This window comes from Protopterus annectens, chromosome 5.part0 (assembly GCF_019279795.1).
Source record: "Protopterus annectens isolate FY-2018-M chromosome 5.part0, PAN1.0, whole genome shotgun sequence".
Taxonomy (NCBI): domain Eukaryota; kingdom Metazoa; phylum Chordata; order Ceratodontiformes; family Protopteridae; genus Protopterus; species Protopterus annectens.
The window spans coordinates 7,514,270-7,535,337 of NC_056735.1; the positions used below are offsets into that span (position 1 = coordinate 7,514,270).

The 21,068-nt window shown below is 43.8% G+C and overlaps 1 protein-coding gene across 1 annotated transcript in view; it reads right to left on the minus strand.

Annotated features, from left to right (window-relative positions):
• Nucleotides 1-21,068, minus strand: part of CYFIP1 (cytoplasmic FMR1 interacting protein 1) — a 2,370,671-nt gene that overhangs the window by 1,898,845 nt on the left and 450,758 nt on the right. The window contains exon 5 of the mRNA XM_044072062.1: nt 15,121-15,302. Coding sequence (XP_043927997.1) covers nt 15,121-15,302 — 182 coding nt within the window. The remainder of the gene's footprint in view (nt 1-15,120; nt 15,303-21,068) is intronic.

The window sequence follows — 21,068 nt, forward strand, 5'->3', positions numbered from 1 at the left end:
TGGCAAGCCGTGGAACTCCTTGCCAAACTACCTAAGACTTGCAACCTCACACACTCAATTCAAAAACAACCTTAAAGAATATCTCACAACACAATGGTTATGCCCTTGTGTGCACCTGACTAACTACATATCTCATACCCTACTAGTCCCACTTCCTCCTAGCCCATTTCTCTTATCCAGATCTCTAAAATCACTCATTCCTAATATCAATGAGGATTATACCTGATCTAGTCTATTTTACATTCCTATGTGAAATTAATCCTATGTATAACCAACAGCATGATCTTTCTCCTATATAATTTCTATGTCATTTTTTCATCTTGTAAATGTTATTTGTACTCTTTTTTGTAACACTATTTTGTATCTATTTGAACATGTACTGACTATTTTGTTTGTTTGGAGCTTTTCTCCTCGGGCCTCTACTGAAAACGGATATGTATCCAGCTAGACTAGCCCGGTTAACAAATGTAAAATAAATAAATAAAATAAAATAATTCAGGAGGAATAGCTAGTGAATGGCATAAAATGAATGAGCTTAAAAACAGGGCAGAAATAAAAGAAAGAGACGGTTAGGAAGTAATAGGAATTCTTTAGATGGGCTGACAAAGGCTGAAGTACTGCAGAATATAGGGAATCTTACCGAACCAGTACAGCAAATGAGTACTTAAGAAAAAGTAAGAGTATTTGGACAATATGCATGCATTTAAAAGGACTGCTTTTAAGCAACCATTTTTTGGTAACTCCAGTGTGCACAAAAATTTTAAGCACGGCAACTTAGTCAACACAGAAAATAAAAATGATGACAAACTTAGGGAGCCTATAGATCCTATACATGTACCAGCGATATTTTGGAACAGTTATGGAAATTTGTATAAGAAGAGTAATGTGGAAACCAAGATTACAGGAAGATGAGGGTCAACATTTTGAGAAAGTTTCAAGTCTTTTCAACATACAAAATTCATGAAGACAAAACAAAGGCTATAGTTGTAAATTATGTACCGACGCAAGCATACTTTTTATCAACCAGAGTAAAAGTAGAAACATTAGTGTTGAAGGAATTTATCTGGATGGGAACGAGGGCAAGAGTTACACTGGATAAGATGATCTTCCCAACAGAACAAGGTGGTTTAGGATTCCCAGATTTGAAGGAATATTTTAGAACTACAGATTTAAGGTTCATATGCATAACACAAGAAGGTTATTTCTTGAACTTCCCACTTTGAATTATATAAACAGCAGTGGGATTTTAGATGCAGGTTACTGAGAACAGCAACTATAAAGAATATTACATCCATAAAACTGCAGAAAGTATTCTAAGAATTAAGTCAACATACGAATGGGGAGAGGAGATTTTGCCAATAGGGATGGCTGCAAGTAGCAGTACAGAAAACAGACAAGAAGGAAGCTGGAATTTGCATGAGAAAAATGGCAAAGAAACCAGTGTATTGGCAGCAAATGATTATAGACATAAAGGTAATAGAATGGGATGAGGCCAAAAAGAAGTTTAGACTGCAGGTTAGAAACTGTCTTCCCTATCAGGGAATGATGGAGTACGGGCAAAGAGAAAGGGATAGGGGCAGTCCTAAGAGAAAAACCTGCTCTGCTAGAGTTTTTAGTAGAATCTAGAACAGAGGCTGTTGTTAAAAAAGGGTTAATTAGTAGAGTATATAAAATACTGCAAGATAACTAAGAATCCATCCTATGGGATTAGAAAAGATGGGAAAGAGACTAGAAAAACAATTTAGAAGGGAATGATGGGGAGGACATATGCATGCCTCCCAAGGATGCAACAAAATCCAGAATGTTTAGAACTTTTGCTTGGAAGTGTTTGCATGGGTATTTTTATAGCCCCAGTCAGACTTCAAAGAATTCTTCCTCAGGTAGATAGCAAATGCTGGATATGTGATACGGAAGAATTAACTAGGATTTTTTTTTTTTGGGGGGGGTTATAATGAGTTTGCAAACTTAAAAAAAAAATCCCTCCAGGGTACGATGTCAGAAATATTGGGGGAGCAAATGGTTGTAACTAAAGAAACAATTCTTTTGAGCTGGGTTAAAGAATCTGAATTGATCAGACATAGTAAAGGCCTTATTAGATTTAATTCTGTTGCCTGACAAAAAAGCCATTACTGGTAAGAGGAAATCATAATCTAAACTAACTGTATGCGAAGCATTGAGCACTGTAAAAGATAAAAATTGGAAGAGGAATATTTAGAAAATGGGAAGGCTCAATTACATAGAAATAAATGCAATTTGTGGGAACAGTACATATAGAACAACATTAGCAGGAGTGAGACTTAAGGAAAGACAAAAACTGAACAATTTATATAATTTTGACAGAAAGGCAGTTACTTGTGTCTTTCGGCTGTTCCTGGTTAGGGGTCGCCACAGCGGAACTCCGGTCCGCTAATGATTGGCAGTAGATTTTTATGTGCTAAGTTGCCAGCCCTGACGCACAACCTTCAACGAAGGTACGCCCATTCACGCAGGTCTCCACACAGAAGATGCTCTAGCTGAGAATCGAACAGGACAACATCTTACTGTGAGGCGACAACGCCACTGCAGCACCACCACCGCAGAACATGCAACGTATAATGTGTGTGAATGGAAACAATGTTCATATGTTGTTTTTTATTAAATATATGTGTGCCTTTGTCTCATGTGAAAATTTAATACAGGTGTTCAAATTACTTGCTAGTCACAAAGCACTTACAGATGTATTGTAGCTTTATATACAGAAATGAGGAATTTTAGAATAATAAGTCAAAATGGACATCTGAACTGTGTGGTAATTGGCTCAAATTTGAGGCAAACTATTCTACTGCTAAGTACAACATCACGGCTTGTTCTTTCTTAGAGCAATAACAGTTTGGGATGGTGGCCTAATGGTTAAGGTGTTTGCCCTACAAACACAAGGTGCAGGGTTTGAGTCTTACAAGGGATAATTGGCTCGCAAGGGCAGTTAGCTTAGTACTAACCTATGAACAATACCAAGCACAGAAGCTTCCAAGAAAAACAAATGCTGAATCAAACTGAAGAAAAGAAGACGCTCCAAGACTCACCACAAAGTACAGTTTTGTACCTACCACAAATGTAGATGTTAGAGTGCTAATACAGCTGCAGTAATCACAGATGGGTTTTCAGCCGTCAGGCGGTCCCTCGGTCGGCCGAATTCCAAAGTCTTGGTCCGGCATCGGTTGTCGTCGCTTACTCTTCTGACGTCAGTAAGGCCAGAGTATATAAGACACAGCCGACGCCATGTTCTTCAGTCTTTCTTGCCCCGGATGTCAGGTGCCCCCAAAAGGAAGGCAATACATAAATAAGGCTTATCTACATATGCAGGCAATGCAATGTAATGCAAAATCAGTGTAAGCAAGCAAATAAAACATAGCAGAATAACCCAGTCAGGTGGTATGAAGAGGTTGTTAGGCCCCATGCCTTTACCAAGTGGGGAAGCATGTTGGGTAACCTGTACTGCAGTGGTATTAGCACTCGAACATCTACATTTATGGTAGGTACAAAACTGTACTATGTTCATCGTGCATACAGCTGCAGTAATCACAGATGGGTAGAGTCCCAAAGCTATGCATAGGGTGGTAGGTACTATGAGGAACTGGGTTGAGCCAGAATGCCCTGCAAAACAGCAGTGGCAAAGCCTGCTCTTGTTCTGGAATATAAGGGTAGGTGGTAGTGTTTTGTGAAGGTATGTACAGAACTCCAAGTGGCTGCCTCCAAAATATCCTTAGTAGGAACGCCTCTGAGGAAGGCTGTAGAGGTGGCTGTGGCCCTGGTGGAGTGAGATCTGATACCAGTAGGGACAGATTTCCCATGATAGGAATAACAAAACCGTATGCAGTGGCCAATCCACTTGGAAATGGTCTGTTTGGTAACTGGTTTCTCTTGAGCCCCTACGGCATAGGACACAAAAGTTGTTCTGATTTCCTGAAGGACTTTGTTCTGTCCAAATAATAACGTAGCTGCCTATGGATGTCTAAAGTGTGAAGCAGCCTCTCCCTTTGTTTTGAGGGTTAGGATAAAAGGTAGGTAGGTGTATGGCTTGATTTAAGGCTACCCTGGATACCACTTTTGGCATAAAAGATGGGTTGGTAAGGGAAACCCTGTCCTCATGGAAGATGAGGAAGGGCTGCACCGCCATGAGGGCCTGTAGTTCAGAAACCCTACGAGCTGAAGTGATGGCCAGAAGGAAAGCTGTTTTCCAGGACAAATGTTGCAGATCTGTTGAAGCAGCAGGTTCAAAGGAGGCAATGTTAATTTTTCTAGTATGTAATTAAGGTCCCAGGCTGGTATTGGTTGCTTCCTTGGAGGTCTTATATTCTTAGCCCTCTGAGGAACTGTCGTAAGAGTGGGTGAGAGAATAAAGGAGGATCCATGTTGAATTCTGCAGAAATGGCTGAGGCATGTATTTTTATGGAAGAAAATGAAAGTCCACTGTTCAGCAGTTCAGCTAGGTACTGTAAAACCTGAGGCAAGTTCAATTTTCTAGGGTCCTGGCCTCTTTCCTCATTCCAACAGCAAAACCGCTTCCATTTTGCAGAGTAAGCTTTTCTAGTAGATGGTCTTCTGGCCTCCAAAATGACATCCTGCACCTCCTTGGAGAGTAGGGACTGTTGTGGTGTCAAGGAATTTTCCATGCAGCGAGGTTGAGTGTTTTCAGCTGACTGTGAAGAGTTTTGTAGCTGTTCTGAGTCAGTAGGAGAGGCATTAGAGGCAGGGACCAGGGAGGAGTATGTGTTAGGCTCCTCAGGAGTGGATACCAGTGTTGCCTTGGCCAATCTGGAGCAATCAGTATCATCCTCGGTTTGTCTGTTCTTGCTTTCAAAAGCACCTTGGGCAGAAGGGGCAGAGGTGGGAATGCATAAAAGTACAGTTTTGTACCTACCATAAATGTAGATGTTCGAAGATCCACATTGCTGCAGTCCTTACACTTGGGTAGTCCGCTGTCCTCGGTCGGCCCGAATATCAAAGTATAAGGCTGACGTCGGTCAAGGCGCATTTGACTGACATCAGGACGTCAGGGTACAAATGCGCATGACCGACGTCATATCCTCAGTCTTTTCTTGCCCCAGATGTCAGAAGACCCTAAAAATAAAGGTCAAAACCAAAAGACAGCAAACAAACATCCAAGCACCCTTGCCCTAAATATATACACAAAATATACACTATATACACAATATGTACCACTCAACCCACACAACCATCTCTAACTACAGAGGGGAAGGAGGGAGGGTAAATTGGACTGCAGCAATGTGGATCTTCGAACATCTACATTTATGGTAGGTACAAAACTGTACTATGTTCTTCATCTCACATTGCTGCAGTCCTTACACTTGGGTAGAATCCCAAAGCAGAGGTATGGGAGGATGGCCAAACTATAAGGAAGCAGGAGCTGCCAAAATGCCCTGCAAAACAGCAGTGGCAAAACCAGCCCTGGATTTAGAGTAAAGTGGCAGGTGATAATGCCTAGAGAAAGTATGCACTGAACTCCAAGTAGCTGCCTCCAAAATATCCTTGGTTGCCACCCCCCTCAAAAAAGCTGTCAAAGTGGCAGTAGCTCTAGTGGAATGAGGCCTAATCCCGGCTGGAATCTCCTTGCCATGATGGGAATAACAGAAAGCAATGCAAAACCCAATCCACTTAGAAATAGTTTGTTTTGACACAGGCTTGCCCTGAGAACTCAAAGCAAAAGAAACAAATAACTGCTGAGACTGCCTGAACCCTTTAGTTCTGTCCAAATAATATCGCAACTGCCTGTGTACATCTAAAGTGTGCAAAATCTTTTCCCCTTTATTTTGGGGATTTGCATAAAAAGTAGGCAAATGAATAGTTTGGTTTAAAGCCACACTAGAAACCACTTTAGGCATAAAGGAAGGATTAGTACGTAAAGATACCCTATCCTTATGGAAAATTAAGAAAGGCTCAACCGCCATAAGGGCCTGCAATTCAGAAACAGAAACCCTTCTTGCAGAGGTAATTGCCAACAAAAAAGCAGTCTTCCATGATAAATATTTCAACTCAGAAGTAGCTGCAGGCTCAAAAGGTTGTAGAGTGAGTTTCTCCAACACAAAATTGAGATCCCAAGCAGGAGTAGGAGCTCTTCGTGGGGGTCTTATATTCTTTGCTCCTCTAAGAAATTGCTTGAACAAAGGATGAGAAAACAATGGTGGGTCACAATCATAGTGAGCCGAAATTGCTGCAGCATGAACCTTAATAGAAGAGAAAGACAAACCTTTGTCCAGTAACTCAGTAAGATATTGAAGAGCCACACTCAAATTAAGCTCAGAAACATCAAATTCTTTTGCTGCACTCCAAAATAAAAATCTCTTCCATTTATCTGCGTACACTTTCCTTGTACTAGGCCTTCTAGCTTCCAAAATCACATTCAAAACTTGTTGTGGAAGTTGAGACCCTTTATGGTTCAAAACAGAATATGCCAGGCTGTTAGGTGAAGAGAGTGAAGTTTGACATTCAGCAAATGGCTGTCCTCCTGTGACAACAGGTGTGGAATCGAAGGCAAAGGCCATGGAGGCTTCCGTACCAGACTTCTCAGTAATGGGTACCAGTGCTGTCGAGGCCAATCTGGAGCTATTAAAATCATCCTTGGCTTGTCCTGTCTGACCTTTAGAAGTACCTTTGGGAGGAGAGGCAGAGGAGGAAAGGCATACACATGAAGATTGCTCCAATTGAAAGAAAGAGCATCCACTTTCCAAGCTGTGGGATGAAACCTTTTGTGCAAAACTTTGGCAGCTGATGGTTTAGTGGAGAAGCGAACAGATCTATGTCTGGAGTTCCCCATGACACTGTCAATTTCTGAAATACATGAGGATCCAATTTCCACTCGTGGGGATCCATAATTGCCTGCTCAACACATCTGCTAAGGAGTTCTGTGCTCCTGGCAGAAACCTTGCCTGAAGATTGAGCTGTAAACTGAGAGCAGTCTCCCACAAAATCATTGCTTGCCTGCATAGAGGATAAGAATGGTTCCCCTTGCTTGTTGATGTACCACATGACAGTTGTGTTGTCTGTTAGAATCAACACCTGCCCTGGAAGAAGTAAATCCTTGAAAGCTATTAATGCAAATTGGACTGCTAACATCTCCTTCAGGTTGATATGTAGATGTTGTAGTCTGGCAGGCCACTTGTCTTGTATCCATTTTCCATTTAGATGAGCTCCCAAGCTTTGTCTGAGGCATCTGTCGTTAAAATCTGACTCGCCTCTGGCCGGGTCACAGAGAGTCCCTTGTTTAGGTGACATTCCTGAGCCCACCACAAAAATTCCTTTTGAATGCAAGGTATTATTTGAATGACAGTGTCTAGATCCTGGCAGTGCTGTGTCCATACATTTTTGAGATACCATTGTAGCTTCCTCACATGCAGTTTGGCATTGGGAAGCACCAGAATACAAGATGCCATGAACCCTAAGGCTTGAAGGACTGTCCTTGCAGTCAGCCCGGACTGATGAGATAGCTGATGGAAGTAAAGGGACAGACTCTTTTGTTTGTCCGGGGTTAAAAAGGCCATCTGGGATGCTGTATTCAGTCTCACACCCAGAAAGCACATGTCCTGAGAGGGTACTAGACTGGACTTTATTTCGTTCACAGAATACCCCAGGCATCTTAGCACTGCTATCACATATTCCAAATGATGAAGAAGCTCTTCCCTTCCTTGAGCCAGAATCAGGCAGTCGTCCAAATAAGGATAGATCTGTATTCCTTTTAGCCTGAAGAAAGCTATCACTGGAGCCAGAACTTTCGTGAACACTCTGGGCGCAGTAGATAAGCCAAAGGGCAATGCAGAGAACTGATAGTGAGAAGTCCCAGCTCAAACGCAGATACTTCCTGCAACTTAGTCTGATAGGAACATGAAGGTAAGCCTCCTTGAGATCCAAAGTTACCATCCAATGATCTTTGCCCAGCAGAGGTAAAAGCTGCTGTAACGTCAACATTTTGAACTTGGGAATGTCTAGATAAGTGTTGAGGGTAGATAAATCCAAAATTGGTCTCCACGTGTTCCCCTTCTTTGGTACTAGGAACAGGCGAGAATAAAATCCTAGGCCCACTTCTGGCATAGGGACCGGCTGTATGGCCCCTATTTGGAGTAACAGAGAAACTTGCTTGTGAGCCTCTATTCTTTGTTGAGGAGGAACGTCTGGCATGCCTTTGAAAGGAGGCAAGGTATGGAAATAAAACCTGTAACCGTGGTGTATGATATCCAATACCCATCTGTCTTGGGTAATTAAACTCCAATTTTCTTTGAAAAGTGCCAACCTTCCTCCCAAGGGTGCTGCCAGACGAGAAGGCTCTGGCAGCTGAAAAGGTAGGTCATTGGGTCTGTTTACGAAGGACTGACCCCTGCCCTCACCCGAAGACTGTGCAGGAGAACTCCCTATACTAGGCGTGTAAGAGACCTGAGCTCTACCCCTACCACGTCTAGATCTACCCCTAGACTGGGAATCATAAGAAGGATACGTCCACCCCTTAGTAGGCCAATTTCTACTAAACCTTGGAGGCTGGACCTGCAAAAAATCTTTAACAGTCTGCATAGACTTAGCCTTGTCTTCCATTTTCTTTAAAACTGCCTCAACAGGAGGACCAAACAACACGTCAGATTGTAAAGGAGCATCTAAAATCCTTGTTTTAACATGTTCAGATAAATTTTGATCCCTCAGCCAGGCGTGCCTGCGAAGAACTGACCCAGTGGCAGCCACCCTAGACGAGGCCTGTACAGCATCAAAACCACATTGCAAAGAATGCTTACCCACCTGTGCAGAAACATGTACTAAATCTTGCAACTCTTTACAATCAATACCTTCTGCCAGAGCATCAACCTTAGACTTCAATTGTGAAAGGAGATAGTTTTGGTATTTCAACATGTGAAACTGGCAATTCAAAGCCCTCATAGCAAGAGTGGAAGAAGTATAAACTTTCTTTCCCCATCTATCTAAGGCCCTGGCCTCTTTGTCTGCAGGAACCGGATTCTTTACAACAGAAGCCTTAACACCTTTAGGCCCCTGGCTAACAGTTTCTGGGTCTGCCCTAGGACTCTTAAAAGAAACTTATTAGCTTCACGCACCCTGTAATACCTATCCGGTTTAACGGGAGCAGGAGGCAAAGAATCAGGGTTAAGAGAAGCCTCTGTAAAAACATCTTCCACTACATCCAAAACAGGAGGTATAGCCAAAGGCCTATGCTGGGGTAAAAACAAAAATTCCCTAAGCCTTTTCCTGGAATCAGAGAAGTCCTGACCTTCCCACTTAAAATGCTCCCTCATGGAATGAAGAGTTTCTGAAAAAGAAAAATCTTCAGGAGGAGAAGCAGAAGGAGTAGAATCATCCACATCAGAATCAGAATAAGGAGAGTACTCCTGCAAGTCTTCAGCCGAAGACTCCGAAATATCTGAAGCCTGCTCAAAACTCCCTAGCTCAGGCTCCACCCTAGGTCTTTTATCAGGAGGGGGCATAGAACCCCTAATCAAAGTAATCAAATCTTCTGCCATTTTAAGCATATGCTTCTTGGGCACAGTTCCTGAAGAGCTAGGGGTAACACCAACTGAAGCTAAACCTGGCCTGCCCCTGGGAGAAGCCTTGGAAACAGAAGGAGAGGGCCTAACCACCCTAGGCAGGAGGGGAGTATAGTAACCTGAGAAGCCCCATCAGCCTGGCCTGCCTCCTGAGAGGCCACATCCTGCAATAACAGAGTCTCTCCTGGGATCCCAAAGAAACCTCGGTGGAACCACCGCTCCACCGACACCTCTAAAGAACCGGCGTCCGGTACTGACGGTTCCTCTAGCCTAGGTTTAACTGCTTTGTCCTTGCGCTTCTTGAAGAAGCGGGCGTCGGAGCATCCGACGGCATTTTATAATTGCACCGCTTCGAAGACTAACCTGGCACAATCTAATCTTCTCTTAATAGTGCGCTTATTGAATCTAGCACAAGAGCGACACCCAACAACGCCGTGCTCAGGCCCTAAACAAGGAATACACAAAGTATGGTAGTCTCTATGCGGTATCTGTTTCCCACAAGAAATACAATTATTCACTTTTTCTGACATCCGGTAAACCACTGAGGCAAGAAAAAACAAATATTCCCCAACGGGGTACTTAGCCAACTTTGACTCGGTCTGAAACTCCGAAATCGAACAATTTCAGAACGCCAACCGGCACTTGCAACGCTGCTTCTGCATCGGACCATGCGGCAAAAAAGACTGAGGATATGACGTCGGTCATGCGCATTTGTACCCTGACGTCCTGATGTCAGTCAAATGCGCCTTGACCGACGTCAGCCTTATACTTTGATATTCGGGCCGACCGAGGACAGCGGACTACCCAAGTGTAAGGACTGCAGCAATGTGAGATGAAGAACATCTGTCCATGCTGTCCAACTGAATGAAAGGGCGTCCACTTTCCAGGCCTTTGGATGAAAGGTCCTTGAACAAAACTTTTTCAGTTGATGGCTCCTGTGGGAGGCAAAAAGATCTATGTCTGGCCTCCCCCACGCTTGGATTATCTCTGTAAACACCTGAGGATGTAACTTCCATTCGTGTGGATCTGTCATATTTCTGCTTAGAGTGTCTGCCAGTGTGTTTTCCAGTCCTGGCAAGTACTGTGCTTGAAGTTCGATTTGTCTTTCCAGAGCCAAGTTCCAAAGAGTCATGGCTAGTCTGCACAAGGGGTATGAATGTGTTCCTCCTTGTTTGTTTATGTACCACATTACTGTGGTGTTGTCTGTTCTTATCAGTAATTGTCCTGGATGCAGGAAGTCCTTGAAAGCTAATTGCATTTATCACTGCTAGCATTTCTTTTTGATTGATGTGAAGGTGCTTTTCCTTTTGGGACCATCTGCCCTGAATGCACCTGTCCTTCATGTGCACCCCCCAGGCGTAATCTGAGGCGTCTGTGGTTATGACTTGTTTTGCTTGAGGCTTGCAGAATGGAAGGCCTGTGTTTACTTGACATGCTTGGGCCCACCATAGAAATTCCTTTTGCAAACATGGAATTATTGGTATAATTGCTTCCAAACTGTGACTGTGTTGAGACCATAGATTTTTTAGGTACCATTGAAGTTTCCTCATATGCAGCTTTGCACATGGGATTAGAAGAATGCAAGATGCCATGAATCCCAGAGCCTGCAGGATTTTCCTTGCAGTAAGCCTGGTACTTTTTGCTAGTGTTTTGAAGTACTGAGATAGTTGCCCTTGTTTTTCTGGCGTAAGATATGCCATCTGGGTGTTTGTGTCCAAGTTGGAACCCAGGAAGGTTATTTTCTGAGATGGTGTTAGTCTTGATTTCTCCTTGTTGATGGTATATCCCAGAGAAAGCAGTAACCGTGTCACATAAGCCAGATGTTCCAGTAGTATGCGTTTGCTGTCCGCTTGGATTTGGATCAGGCAGTCGTCCAGATAAGGGTAAATTTGTATCCCTTGAAGTCTGCAGTAGGCAATCACTGATGCCAGGCACTTTGTGAATACTCTGGGCGCAGTAGATAAGCCAAAGGGCAATGCAGAGAATTGATAGTGGATTGAACCTGCAAGAAATCTGAGGTATCTTCTGCAGCTTTGTCTGATTGGGACATGCAGGTATGCCTCCTTGAGGTCCAATGTTACCAGCCAAAACTCCTTGCCCAGCATGGGAAGAAGTTGCTGTAATGTGAGCATCTTGAATTTTGCACAGTAGGAATGTGTTTAGGATGGATAAGTCCAAAATGGGACTCCAGTCTGTTCCTTTTCTTGGTACCAGAAAAAGTCTTGAATAAAACCTTGACCTTGTTGGAGTGTAGGTACCTTTTGTATAGCTCTCATGTTTAGGAGCTTTGAAATTTGCAGTTGTGCCTCTGCCCTTTGATTTTGTGGCAGGTTTGGCGTGCCTCTCATTTTTGGAAGAGTGTGAAATTGAAATTTGTAGCCTCTGTTTATAATGTCCAGTATCCATTTGTCTGTTGTGACAATATGCCAATTGCTTGCAAATAATGCTAGTTTCCCTCCCAAAGGTGCTGTCAGCTGAGACTTGCTTGGCATGGAAATGAGGGAGTCATTGGGTTTGCTTCCTGTATTGTTGTGCACTGTCTTCACCACCTCTTGGTGCTGGAGATTGCCGTTGTCTGCCTCTATATGATCCTTGTGATTGCCCTCTGCCCCTTGTGCGTCTGTATCTGCCTCTTTGGGGCTTGTCAGTGGCTGGAAAGGACCAGTTTTTTGAAGGCCAATTTCTGCTAAAACGTGGTGGTTGGGCCTGTAAGAAAGCCTTGACAGTTTGCATAGATTTGGCTTTTTCTTCCATTTTCCGTAGTATGTCCTCAGCATTAGTACCAAATAATACATCCTTTTGTAAAGGAGCATCAAGAAGTTTAGCTTTCACATGATCAGGTAAATTTTGTTCCCTAAGCCAGGCATGTCTGCGAATGACTGATCCTGTAGCAGCCGCTCTACTGGAGGCCTCTAGGGCATCATAACCACATTGTAAGGTGTGTTTACCCACTTGCTCCGCACTATGCATCATATCCTGTAACTCTTTTAAATCTGGTTGTTCAGGTTGAGACATTTTGTTCCTTAATTGTGATAACAGGTACTGTTGATATTTAATCATATGAAACTGACAGTTTAAGGCCCTCATGGCTAGGGTGGCCGAGGTATATACCTTTTTACCCCACCTTTCTAGAGATCTGGATTCCCTTTCTGCAGAGAGTGGATTCTTGGCAGTGGAGGCCTTTAATCCCTTGGGGCCTTGTGAAATGGTTTCAGGGTCAGCATTATGGCCTTTGTAGAGAAATTGGTGAGAGCTGGGTACTCTGTAATACCTATCAGGTTTTACTGGTGCAGGAGGCAGAGAATCAGGGTTAAGGCAAGCCTCCGAATAGACATCATCCAGTACATCCAAAACAGGGGTATAGCCAGAGGTCTGTGCTGAGGTAACCAAAGAAATTCCCTAAGTCTTTTCTTGGAATCTGAAAAGTCTTGGCCTTCCCAATGGAAGTGTTCCCTCAAAGTGTGCAAGGTTTCCCCAAAGAAAAATCCTCAGGAGGGATACAGAAGGAATGGACTGTTCTGCATCCGAATCCTCAAAAGGGGAGTAAGAGTGTTCCTCTGCATCAGAATGTTCTGATAAAATGGATCCCTGATCAGAAGAGGAGATTCTTCCTCCACTCTGGGTCTCTTGTCAGGAGGGGCTGAGAACCTTTGATAAGAGTAATTAAATCCTCAGCCATTTTAAGCATCTGTTTCTTAGGCATGGGTCCAGGAGATGGGCCCTGTGCAACAGGCCTCGTGGGATGCCTGGCTGCTTTGGATTTAGTAAAAGCCTTTATTGAAAAAGAAGATGAGGGCCTAAATACACCATGGGTGGAGGTGGACCTGTCCACATTAGTAGGCTCGACATTAGCAGGGGCTTGGTTGTAGTCTGGGAAAGGACCGAGGACCCAGCGGTCTCGGTACAGAGAACACCGCCAAAGGAGTGTCCTCGGTAGTCAGGGACTGCAAAGGCGTCTCGCTGAGAACCGGACCACGTGTAGCCTGTTTTGGCGTGGTGTCGGCGGGACCCCGGGTCTCGTGTCGGTCCTTTTTCCTTGCGTTTTTGGACAAAGCGGTAGTCGGAGTGTCTGCGACATCTTATAATCAAAAGCTTTACCAAAGTAGTGTTGGGCGAACTCCCGGCGCTTGATAGTGCGTTTATTGAAGGTAGCGCCAGCGACAGCCCGAGGCGTCGTGGTCTGGGCCCAAACAAGGTATGCAGGGAATGGAAATCCTTATGCGGTATTTGCTTCCCACAAGAAATACAATTATTAACTTTTTCTGACATCGGTCTGAGGCAAGAAAAGTTTCAACGGGTACTTAGCTTTAAAGAAGACTTCGGTTCCAATTTTTTTGTAATTCAGGAGCTGGCCGACCGGCACTTGCGAACTGCTTCTGCTTCGGGCACCGCACGGCAAAAAAGACTGAAGAACATGGCGTCGGCTGTGTCTTATATACTCTGGCCTTACTGACGTCAGAAGAGTAAGCGACGACAACCGACGCCGGACCAAGACTTTGGAATTCGGCCGACCGAGGGACCGCCTGACGGCTGAAAACCCATCTGTGATTACTGCAGCTGTATGCACAATGAACATCATATCCCACAATTTTACATTGTTATTATAAATCTCCACTGCAGTAAAGTGAAATAATTCCAAGGAAATGCGATTCAAACCTAACACTCCTCCATGTCAAAAGTTTACTTATAAAACACTGACTCACAGTCATCATCATTCAGTGTTCAGACACCACTACAAAACCGACAGTGGCATCAGCTACATGGTTCAAAAGGAAAGGTCTTGAATGTGGCCCACTAAGCCAAGGACTGGTTAACAAACCGAGCACACTATAAAAGCAAGTGAGGAAAAAAAAAAGAACAATCAGCTGAAACTAACTAACTAACATTTGGGAGAGACAGGCAATTTAGCACTTGGAAATTCTTGCACCTACTTGACAATGGGCTGTAGAGCACACAGTGTGTGGGTCAGGAATGTGCACTTGTCTTTGCCAAACCTGTTTGATCTGGAAGCCTTTATGAAGCTGCACATGCAGACGTATGTGGAGCAAGTCTTTCTGGTGCAAAATGAGCATGTCATCTGCCAGAGGAGGAGATAAGCCATGGCACAAAATTTCTCCTGAGAACTACCTGAGTGATGACTTAGTCCTCTGATTAGCTCTCACAACAGTACAGGAAGGAATGGGCATGACCGTACTAGTAAAAAGATTGTCAAGCAGGCAGAGGGGTCATAAAAAATAAGCAAAAAAAAAACTGTAGATCTGACTGAGGGTCAAACAGCCAAAGCCAAAACTGAGACCAATACCACTACAGTTAACCTTACTAACCTCTTTTAAGAATGAAAACATGCAGTGGCAATCAACTCTGTTTCTCAGGTGCTCTGCCTTTTGAAGGACACATGCTAAATGCACAGATACAGCAGTACACTGGAGCTGTGCATGAATACTGCTCTGCAAATGCTGTATACTGCTGCTACAGTCTCAAATTTTCATTAGGGCCACAAAAATAGTAATGCAATTAGCTTAGATGTTTAAAAGTGTCAATGAGCATCAGGAAATGAGTAATGTGAAACCCTCAGTTCTCTTACCGTTTATATGCAGAATGGTCATTCTTCACACTACACTTCATGTTTTTCAGCTCATCCAAAACTGCAAACATGTTGATAAATTTGCCCAATGTGAGGAGGTAAGCTTCAGAAACAAAATCCTTTCTTCTTTCTGCATGACACAAGCGTTTCACTTCTCCACAAAACCTGTTAATTGCATTTTGCTGCACAAAAGCAAAGAAAAAGAGGGGGTGGTTAACAGAAGTACCTTTTAATAATTATTTGATGCATATCACAATTCCTTAATTTAAAACATTGTCCAGCTTGTAACCACACTCATTCGGTTAGTAAAAGTGCAACCCTAACCACACAATAGCAGGATAGCAATCAAAAACAAACTAGTAAACGAAGACAAAGTGCTGAAAAACAGGAATACCAGTTGGCAACACTGGAAAAAGAGCCTTTATTCCACAAGACATTCAAGATATGCCTAAAGCACTTTTGTTCCTCACCGGGGGCTTCATCAGAATGCCTTAATGAATGTCTTGTGGAATAAAGGCTCGGTTTCCAGTGATGCCAACTGTATTCCCATTTTTTAGCACTCTGTCATAGCTTCATAGGTTGATACTAGGTTATCTGCCCTAGGGCATTTACAAGCCTAGTCAGAGTGTGTTTGGCTTTCGCCACCCTTTTTAGATTAGTTGACTGTGCCTCTGTATAGTAGGTCACAGAAGATAGCCCGTTTAAGGTTAGTTTACCGTGCCTCTGTCTAGCAGTGACACAGAAGAGATCCCAGGGGTAAATTTACGATCTCCCATCCAAACGTCAAGATTCTCCTTGAAGAGGGTCATTGAGGGGCTCTGTCTAACATGGATTGGGATTTTGTTCCAGAGTGAGGGGAGCCTCTGGGATATGAATCTGTCCCTCCAGCATGTTCTATTTATTTCTGTGCTGAGGTTTAAGTCACTGGAGCGTGTAGCTCTGATGGATTTGGATTTCTTGAGGTGGAGCATGTCCATTAATTCTGAGTTGGACATGGCTTTATACGTCAAGCACAGATCGCCTCCGAGTAGGCGGTAAACAAATGAGAAGAGCTGGAGTTTCTTTAGCCTAACTGCGTAGGGCATCTGTTTGAGTCCCTTGATCCTCTTGGTGAGGTACTTTTGGGGTCTTTCTAGTTGCAGCAGGTGTCGGGTAAGGTACATCCCAAATGGGGCACTGTATTCAATTATGGGCCCGATGAGTAGAGGGGCACAATGACCTCTCTTGATCTAGATGTGAACCCCTTCGTGATAAGGTGGGCTATATAGAATGTCTTTCTAACCACTTTGGCAATGTTATTGTCAAAGGAGAGATTGCAATCTACTTGGGTCCCCAAATCCCTAATTACTTCTTCCGTACTTAATGGATTACCACCTATGTGGCAATTTGTGGGCACTTTGTTTTTCCCAAAGGGATGACTATGCACTTTTTGGCATTTAGCTTTAGGCCATGGCTCTGGCACCAGTTATCCGTCTCTGTGAGATCTTTTGGAGGATGCTTGTGTCAGCCGGAGTCGATTATGGCCCCAGTTTGCAGTCATCTGCAAACTTTGTCAGCCATAGTCCTCCTGTGTTAGCCTGTACCTCAGAGAAATATATACTGAACAAGAGAGGTCCCAGGACTGAGCCTTGTGGGATGCCACTTGTAACTGGTTTAGAGTCTGACATGGCACCTGCAATTCTGACCATGTGGGTTCTATCCCTAAGCCAGTTTGCAACCCAACTTGTGACATAGGGGTTGATATTTAAGCTGGTGAGCTTACTTATGATGCGCAGGTGGGGTATTGTGTCGAAGGCTTTTGCAAGGTCAAGGTAGGCTGTGTGGACTACCTTCTCTTCGTCTATGGCCTTGGTGACAGTTTCAAAGAAATCTACCAGGTTTAAGAGGCAAGATCTGCCCTTAACAAAGCCGAATTGGGTAGGATCCAGTGTTTGGAGGTTCCCAATGTCTTTGTTTAGGAGTTCCTTGATGATACGCTCCATAGCTTTGCAGACCAGGCTAGTTAGGCTTATAGAGCGATAGTTTCCGGGTTCCGTTGTGGCACCACCTTTATGGAGTGGGACCACTGTTGCTGTACGCCATTCTTTGGGTACATATCCTACTGTTAGGCTGAGACTGAACAGTGATTTTAAGTGAGGGTTCAGTTCTTCTTGGAGCTCGTGTAAGATGCAGCCCAAGACACCGTCCGGTCCCACTGATGCTGTATTTTTTGCTTTGGAGAGGGCAGCTCTCACCTGTGCATCTGTGATGTCAGGGAGGCTACACTCTGTTGGGATAGTCATTTGCTCATTTGGGGGGGAGATGTTTGCACTGAACCTGTCTGCCAGGATGTTGGCAATGTCTGTGGGTTCAGTGTATTTTTTGCCATTTTGCACTAACTCAGAGCATATCTGGGAGTTTCCACCCAGGTTTCTGACATAACTAAAGAAGGCCTTGTGATTATCTTTAGCGTCTTGTGCAATTTTTCTTTCAAAGCTAGCCTTAGATGAGTTTATGAGGGATTGTAGTTTCTTGCTAGTACTGATCAGAGTTGCCTTCCCTTTCAGGGATTTTGCTCTATCATGTAACAGCTTCCTCCTTCTGTTGTACAGCTTATTTATGGCTGGGGTCCACCAGACAGGTTCTCCTGCTTTTGGAGGAGTGTGTCTTGGTTTTATTTGGGATAGCACGATCCATGCATTCCTGTAGGTATCCATAGAATGCATTTGTAAAGGATTCTGCGGTTTGGGCCGTATTTTCCACTGGCCCTGGGGCTTTGAAGGATTCCACCTCGGTTTTGAGGAGTGGGAAGTTTGCTTTTGAGAAGTTTTTGACCGTGGTTTCCTTTGCTGGGGGTGGGGACGGGATATGGATGTCCATAGTGATTAATTTATGGTCAGATCTTACCAATGAGGGGTATATACCTCTGGTATGGAACATAGAGTCCCCATGTTGGTGATGATCAGGTCCAATATGTTTTCCCCTCTTGTGGGAGTGGTGACCAGTTGTTCCATACCATTTGAGTTTATAAATTCTAGGAACCGTTGGGCTAGGGTGTTGGGGCTTGAGTAGTGCTCCCAGTCTATGTTTGGGTAGTTAACGTCACCCAATATAATGGTGTTTGGAGAGACCTTCATATTCTCCAGTGTCTTCAGGAAAGCCGAGTGGGGTTCCTGAGTTTGGGAGGGTGGTCTGTAGCAGGCTACAAACTGGAAAGCAGTTTTGCCCACTGTTGGTTGCACATGGATGGTCTCAGATGTTTCGTGCAGTACCACTAGCCTGGAGGTATGGGTATCTTTGATGAATATAGATACTCCCCCTCCTTTTGTGGTTCGGTCCGAGTTTTGGGGCCGAAAAGCATGGTATGAGGTATAGCCTGGTAGTGCTGGGGTGCTCTCGGGAGCCTTGAACCAGGTTTCTGTTACTGCACAGATATCGATATTCTCCATACTGAGGAGAGCCTCGAGTGCGTGCATCTTGAGGTTTAGACTTCTGGCGTTGAGCAGCATTACCCTTAGTTTCTTTTTCCTTGTGTTGTCTAAGGAGGTGGGTTTGTCTTTTGAGCCTTGCCTAAAAAGGCACTATGGGGTGGCAAGAGCCTTGGCCAGTATTGAAACCCAGGGGTGACAGGTGCAAGCCGTCCCTAGCGAAGCAACGTGGCTTGTCAAGCATGTCATCCCAGGCTGACAGACACTGGATCCCCTTTGACTGACACCAATACTTTAGTCAACTGTTGAAATTGATCATTTTGTCTTTATACTGTGGTATCATTCTTGGTGAGGGTAAGATGCTACTCAAGGTCAGGGTCATGGGCCACATGATCAGAGAGCTCCTCTATGTCTCTTTTCATGTAATCCAGGGAGGTACGTCTCAGGTCATTCACACCAGCATGGACAATGGCGGAGTCATATTTGTACTTGCTTTGGAGTGACCTGAGTGCTTGTGTTATGTGGCAGATCCTGGCACCCGACAGGCAGCTTACAGTGACCTTCTCCTTGTTCAGCCTGGTGAGAGGGACGTCAGTGTGTCTGACAACAGAGTCACCTATTACAAGTGTATTAGGTGTGTTGTTTAGCCTTAAGGGCTGTGACTGTGTGGCACACTGACTTTGTGAACTATGTGATACGTGGGTATTGTTGTGGGGTAGCGGTTCCTTGGATGTCTGCTTTGGAGGTCTCTGTTGCTTGGGCAGATTTTTATTTAGAGCCTCCGGAGTATGTTTTTGTGTGTTTGTGTGTTTGGTTTGCTGTTGCGATAGGTCTATGTGAGACTGGATTTGTGGTGTGTGTTATTACCTTCTCCTCCAGACTGACCGTGCCAGTACTATGTTGAGAGAGCTCAGCCTCCAGTTTGGCTATATAGTTGCATCTCTCACATATATTTGAGCTTGCTGGGAAGAGGAGAGGGTGGTCTGTGTACATAAGGCAGTTGTAACATTGCCTCAAGATTCCCATATTCACCAGCTGTCTTCACTTATTAAAACTGCAACCTTACAAAACTCACCAAGACACCAGCAAGCAAGTCATAAAAAACTCATTCTTACCACATATTTTTCCAGAAAGTACTGGTAGTCAATGGTGAAGACAAAGTACTTTTAGAAAGTACCTGTACTTTTAGAAAGTACAGGTACAAAAAGCACACTATATACATGGATATGCAAGCACTCCCTCTGCAGTGGACAATATTTGAGTACATTTGTCTTGTACCTACTCTCACATATCTTCTGAAATATTCAGTAAACTCAATCCAGGGGCCTAGAATAACTTCTTTAATGACAGCATCACTAAAGCCATGCCAAAGAACCTTGAGTTTATGATTTCCTACTCAAAATGGGTTGGAAATATACGATAAAATATAGATGGGCAATGATTTAGCCACATTTCTATATGTTTAAATATTGGAATCACACTCCAATAGTAATCATCATATATTGGAATTCACTTCAGGATGGTAGCTACTGACTAGCCAATCACCCAGATATTTTGGATGTCTCTTCCTCCTCATGTTATAGACAATAAACCAATACTGGGTAGAAGGAGAAGAGCAGTCTTTACCATCACTGGATCTTTCTGGTGAAATCCATTACTGGCTACAGCCAACAAGTGTGCCTGCAGTTTATGCCAATGCAGGGGTCACACACCACCACACAAGACATTTCCAAATCTGCAGATCCAAAACTATATATATATATATATATGGGTCTACTTCTACTTACCGAAAGTTCACTTCTTCGAATTCAAGATCGCTAACACCACTTCACTGAAACTCTACTTAAGTGAAACTATGGACTACTGAACCACTTGGCCACCAGGGTGGAATTTGCCCTTTTCCCCAGTGTAGTACGATCTTGGAGTTGGTATATTTAGTTATGGGGGGGGGGGTGAAGCCCCCACATTGGGGTGTGTGGTGGGCAAAGACCCCCACTCGGGTGGCTTTAATATCTTTTCGTTGGTGTATTTTCTCTGGTGGCCAAGGTAAAGCCCTTCTCATGCCCTTTGGGGAACATGGTGGGGACAGAGGGAGGCCTACTGCAGCAGCGACCAAAGTACCTGTACATCTACTACTATGACAAAGTTATTATACAACTATAACATGCTCTTTGTAGGAAATCAATGCGGCACTAGCAGTCATCATACATGAGGAAAAATAATGAAGCAGTGTTGACCCTGATGTTGGCTTCTTCAAAGTATGACATAAGCCCTACAAGGATGCAGTGGCAAAAACTGCCCTAATCTTGAAATAAATAAGATTTTTGTTCTGAAAAGTTCAAATTTTCTTTCCATTCCTTTATTTTAAGTAGCAGCTTAACTGCCTGTCATCATCTGTGGCATGCAGAATTCTTTTCCCCCCATTGTCTCAATGAAAAGCAATATTAATTTGTCTCAGTGCTACCTTTGAGACAACACGGGCATGAAAGAGAGGTGAGGTTTTAAGGCCGCAGCCCATTAAGCCTTGCAATTCTGACATTA